General features: G+C 52.2%; 1 protein-coding gene and 1 pseudogene across 1 annotated transcript; both read left to right on the top strand.

Moving 5' to 3' along the window:
- The first annotated feature begins 1,116 nt into the window (after positions 1–1,116).
- On the top strand, positions 1,117–2,188 carry LOC121024480 (uncharacterized; annotated as a pseudogene).
- Positions 2,189–4,122: 1,934 nt separating this feature from the next.
- On the top strand, positions 4,123–5,649 carry LOC121024481 (uncharacterized). Its single transcript, XM_040466715.1, has one exon. It carries the CDS (start codon positions 4,123–4,125, stop codon positions 5,647–5,649), a length of 1,527 nt encoding a protein of 508 aa, XP_040322649.1.
- Positions 5,650–6,015: the final 366 nt, after the last annotated feature.

The raw sequence follows: 6,015 nt of genomic DNA, 5'->3' as shown, positions 1-6,015 counted from the left end.
TGTGCCTGTCTATAAAAGTGCCGTAAAAACCTCGCTCGGGGCCTCTTAGCGTCACCGGCAACGAGTGCACAGAGGTCCGGGTTCGAACCTGCAATAAACGACCCTTGCTGCTTGGCTTTGACTCTGGACTCTGGTGGTGTGTTTTCGGGGGTCTCTCAAATCAGGGCATATCACTTGGGGGCTCGTCCGGGATCCCCCCCCCCCCAAGCCCACCAGACCCCAAGTCAACGGGTCGTCCCTGAGACCGATCGGTAAGTGAGCCGGCTCTGTCCGTTTCTGTCTGCATATCGCCTGTTCGTTTCTGGCTCTCTCCCGCACGGGATCTGTATCGGGGACTGACACAGCCCTGGCGGACACGCTATAGGGCAGTCAGTCGGGTCCAGTAGGAGACGTCCACTGGCACCTGTCTGGGGCACCTTTTTGGGCCCGTCGGAATTCTTCTGTTCGGGTGACAGACACCCGAAACGCCCTAGTGATCTATGTGTTGTGTTCTTTATTCTGTAACCTTTAAGCGTTGACCCCCTTCTCTTTCACAGGTGACCTGGCCTGGCACAACCGGGAATCCTCCTAACTTTACTATCTCTCCTTTCAGTCCTTTTCTCCACCTCCAGGATACAGATGGGCCAATCTCAAAGCACTCCTCTTTCTCTCCTTGTTGCTAACTTCAGGGATGTTAGAACCAGAGGACAGAATTTGAGTCTAGACATCCAGAGGGGAAAATTAATAACCCTCTGCCGCTCCGAATGGCCAACCTTCAGCGTTGGATGGCCACACGAAGGAACTTTTTGCCTCCCTATAATCGCTAAGGTGAAGTCAAAGATTTTTCTACCGGGTCGCGAGGGGCACCCGGATCAGATTCCCTACATTCTAGTATGGCAAGATTTGGTAGGAAATCCACCCCCTTGGTTGGCCCCCTTCCTGTCATCAGGAGCATGTAAGGCCCTTGCCATGAGGCCCGCAGACCCCCCCCAAAGCCAAAGACGCCATCCGCACCCTTGTATCCCATATTGACCGATAGTCAGGACCTACTATCCCTAGACCCTCCATCCTATCATCCCCGTCCCCTCGTACCCCAGGCCCTGCCCGCAGCAGCCGCCCCGCCAGTCGCCCCGCTAGTTGCCCCCCTTAGGGGAACCGGGAGGACGGGAAGCGGCAGCTGCGCCGGAACCAGGAGGACGGGAGGCAGCAGCCGCGCCGGGCCCCATTGAAAACGAAACCAACCACAAGGGGCCAGCCGGCCGAACCCGCGGACGCACCCAGCGTGAGCCAAACCCTCGCCTCCCCGGCTCCACTGTGGCCCTACCCCTGCGGGAAATAGGACCCCCAGATGAAACAGGCAACCCCCGACTCCAGTATTGGCCCTTTTCCACCAGTGACCTGTACAACTGGAAAACACAGAACGCTCAATTCTCTGATAACCCTAAAGACCTAATAGCTCTTTTAGACAGTGTCATGTTCACCCACCAGCCCACCTGGGACGACTGTCAGCAGCTCCTCCGCATCCTGTTCACTACAGAGGAGCGAGAGAGGATCCGATTAGAAGCAAGAAAGCTGGTTCCCGGAGACGACGGTCAGCCGACATCTAACCCTGACCTCATTAATGCGCCTTTCCCCCTAACCAGACCTCCATAGGATGAATGGGACTACAACACGGCAAGAAGGTAGGGGAAGGCTACTCATTTATCGCCAGACTCTGATGGCGGGTCTCCAGGCTCTTGCTCGCAAGCCCACCAATTTGGCTAAGGTATATTCGGTCGTACAGGGAAAGACAGAGAGTCCAGTTGCTTACTTAGAGAGACTAATGGAAGCCTTTAGACAGTTTACCCCCATGAATCCAGAAATCCCTGAGAACCAGGCTGCTGTCGTTATGTCCTTTGCAAATCAAGCAGCTCCTGACATAAAAAACAACAACAACAACAACAACAACAACAACAACAACAAAAAAAAACAAAACAAAACTCCAAAGGCTAGAGGATTTAGAAGGTAAACAGATCCAGGATCTGCTCCGTATAGCACAACAGGTCTACAACAACAGGGACGCCCCAGAAGAGAGACAGATCAAGGCCACAGAGAAAATGACTAAAGTCCTGGCCGCTATAGTCCAGAAAGAACAGCCACCCCCAGAAGGCACTCAAACAACACGCCCTCCCAGGCGGCACTTAGATAAAGATCAATGCGCCTATTGTAAAGAAAAAGGCCATCGGATACGAGAATGCCCCAAGAAGACACAACCCCGCCCCAGCCAAGGACAATGGCAGCCTAAAACAGCCCCCATACTGTTTACCCAAGATACAGAATAGGGAGGATGGGGTTCGGATCCCCTCCCCGAACCTAGGGTAATGTTGCAAGTGGAGGGGATCCCGGTCCAGTTCCTAGTTGACACCGGGGCACAACACTCAGTTCTGGTCAAGCCCCATGGAAAAGTATCTGAAAAATCATCCTGGATACAAGAGGCCACCAGAATAAAAACGTACCCTTGTACAACTCAAAGGACTGTAGACTTAAGGACTGGGAAGGTAACCCACTCCTTCCTGGTCATTCCCGACAGCCCCTGCCCCCTGTTGGGGAGGGATTTGCTTACCAAAATGGGGGCCCAAATTCATTTCCAACCGGGAGGACCCACAGTGACTGACTTTCACAACCAACCCATATCTGTACTCACTGTGAGACTGGAAGATGAATACAGGCTCCATCAGAAACCCACTCCTCTGGATCAGGGTATCGAGCCCTGGCTTCAACGCTTCCCAGACGCGTGGGCAGAAACGGGTGGTATGGGGCTAGCAAAACATCGCCCAGCCCTATTTATAGAGGTCAAGCCCGGGATGGACCCCGTCCGCGTGCGCCAATACCCTATGCCCGCAGAAGCCAAAAATGGCATCACACCGCATATCCGCCGCCTCCTTGACTTCGGGGTCCTACGCACCTGCCACTCAGCATGGAATACCCCCCTGCTGCCCGTGCGCAAACCCAACAGTGGGGAATACAGACCAGTGCAGGGCCTGAGAGAAGTCAATAAGCGGGTGATGGACATACATCCAACCGTTCCTAACTCCTATACTCTCTTGAGCGCCCTCAGCCCAGAAAAACAATGGTATACTGTTCTGGATCTAAAAGATGCTTTTTTCAGCCTACCACTAGCGCCTAAAAGTCAAGAGCTATTTGCATTCGAGTGGACAGATCCAGACAGGGTCATAAATGGCCAACTCACCTGGACCAGACTACCGCAAGGATGCAAAAACTCTCCGACCCTGTTCGACGAGGCTCTACACGAAGATTTAAGTGAGTACAGACAACACCCAAATATAACTCTCCTGCAGTATGTTGATGATCTCTTGATAGCTGCCGAGACGCCCAAAACCTGCATCCAGGGAACCGAAGGTCTCCTGCGAACTCTGGGAACCTTAGGTTACCGCGCCTCAGCAAAAAAGGCTCAGATCTGCAAGTCAGAGGTAACTTACCTGGGTTACTTACTGAAAGGGGGTCAACGCTGGCTAACGGATGCCCGGAAGGAAACCGTCCTTCGTATTCCCAGACTGCAGACACCATGACAGGTGAGGGAATTCCTGGGGTCGGCTGGGTTCTGCAGACTATGGATACCAAGGTTTGCTGAACTAGCAAAACCCTTATACCACGCAACAAAAGATCACCAACCCTTTAGTTGGACGGAAGAAGCCGAACAGGCCTTCCAGCAAATCAAAACTGCCCTGCTATCAGCACCTGCCTTGGGACTCCCCAATGTTTCCAAACCCTTCCACCTATATGTAGATGAGAGCCGGGGCATAGCTAAGGTGGTGCTAACCCAACATTTGGGGCCCTGGCGCAGGCCAGTCGCTTATCTATCTAAGAAGTTAGATCCAGTGGCCGCCGGATGGCCACCCTGTCTCCGGATGATTGCAGCCACTGCCCTGATGGTAAAAGACGCTGATAAGCTGACCATGGGCCAAGAACTACAAGTCACCAGCCCGCACGCCATCGGAGGCACCCTCAAACAGCCGCCTGACCGATGGCTGAGCAATGCCCGACTCACTCATTACCAGGGACTGCTACTGAACCCCCACAGGATCATCTTCACTCCCCCCCCCGACGGCCCTGAACCCAGCATCACTGCTGCCAGATCCAGACATGGGGACCCCATTTCATGACTGCACTGACATACTGGCACAGGTTTATGGGATTCGAGAGGACTTGCAGGATCAGCCATTATCAGACGCAGACGCCATCTGGTTTACCGATGGAAGCAGCTTCGTTCACCAAGGACAAAGGTGTGCGGGGGCAGCCATGACTTCAGAGACCGAGGTGGTGTGGGCAGAAGCTCTACCCCCCGGAACCTCGGCCCAGAAGGCTGAGCTAATAGCCTTAACCCAGGCCCTAAAGTTAGGAAGAGATCGCAAGCTAACCGTATACACTGATAGCCGATATGTTTTTGCCACCGCTCATGTACATGGGGCGATACACAGAGAACGGGGGCTCCTCACGGCTGAAGGAAAAGACATCAAAAATAAAGAAGAGATTCTAGCCCTACTAGCAGCCATATGGGAACCCAAAAAGCTAGCAATTGTGCATTGCCCAGGACATCAGAAGACAACCGACCCAGTTTCCCAGGGCAACAATTTGTCCGATCGGACTGCAAAAAACATAGCTCGGCCCCCAGCGCAATTACTGACCCTACAGCTGCCAGATCCCGGGCCCCGGGAATTGCCCCCCAGCCCTGAGTATTCAGAAAGCGATCTTCAATGGATGAGTAAACTTCCTATGACCCGAGTCAAAGATGGCTGGTGGAAAGACTCCAAGAACAACACTATACTCCCAGAGAAGCTAGGATGGCAGGTTCTAGAGCGGATCCATCACAGCACCCACCTAGGTTCCCGGCGAATGTTAGATTTAATGAGACAGACTGGACTGAGAATCAAAAATGTCTCCGATAAGGTTGATCAAGTAGTCACTAAATGTACTGTGTGCCAACTCAACAATGCGAGTAGTAATCCTCAGACATCAGGGGCAAGACAAAGAGGGAGCAGACCGGGGACCTATTGGGAAGTAGATTTCACTGAGGTAAAACCAGGAAAATATGGATATAAGTATTTGCTAGTTTTTGTAGATACCTTTTCAGGATGGACCGAAGCCTTTCCAACCAAGAATGAAACGGCGCAGATTGTAGCCAAAAAGATCCTGGAAGAAATCCTGCCCAGGTATGGTTTTCCAGTAATGATGGGGTCAGACAATGGACCTGCATTCGTCTCTAAGGTAAGTCAGGGACTGGCTTCCATACTTGGGGTTGATTGGAAATTACATTGTGCATACCGACCCCAAAGTTCAGGGCAGGTAGAAAGAATGAACAGAACATTAAAAGAGACCCTAACCAAATTGACCATGGAGACTGGCGCTAAGTGGGTAGTCCTTCTCCCCTACGCTCTGTTCAGGGTGCGTAACTCCCCATACAAACTGGGACTCACACCCTATGAAATAATGCATGGTAGACCACCCCCCATCATCCTTAACCTAAAAGATGACCTTGTCAAAACTGAGAACGATTATGGTCTTGAACTCTTGCTCTCCTTACAAGCCTTGCAGAGGGTCCATGAAGATGTATGGCCCAAATTAAAAGAACTTTATGAGACTGGACCCCCGCCTATTCCTCATCAATTCTGACCCGGGGATTGGGTCCTCGTCAAACATCATCGGCAGGAGACTCGAACCCAGGTGGAAAGGACCCTTCCAGGTCATCCTGACAATGCCTACGGCCATCAAAGTAGACAGAATCGCCTCCTGGATCCATTACACCCACGCCAAACCGGTGGACCCGTTCTCAGACCTCATCGGACCCTCAAAGACAACCTGGACTGTTGACCGGACTAAGGACAATCCTTTAAAATTGACCCTAGGCCGCCAACGGACTAAACCGTAACTATGGTACTTGCCCTCCTCTTGATTGTTCTGCAAACTCTGTCTGTAGATCCAAACCCCCACAACCCCTATAATTTGACATGGGAAATTACTAATTTAGAGACTCATGAA

The sequence above is a fragment of the Herpailurus yagouaroundi genome, unplaced genomic scaffold, assembly GCF_014898765.1.
Source record: "Herpailurus yagouaroundi ecotype Mexico unplaced genomic scaffold, PumYag 65175, whole genome shotgun sequence".
Taxonomy (NCBI): Eukaryota; Metazoa; Chordata; class Mammalia; order Carnivora; family Felidae; genus Herpailurus; species Herpailurus yagouaroundi.
Note: the sequence above shows the minus strand (reverse complement) of the source record. Positions and strands in the feature narration are given on the sequence as shown.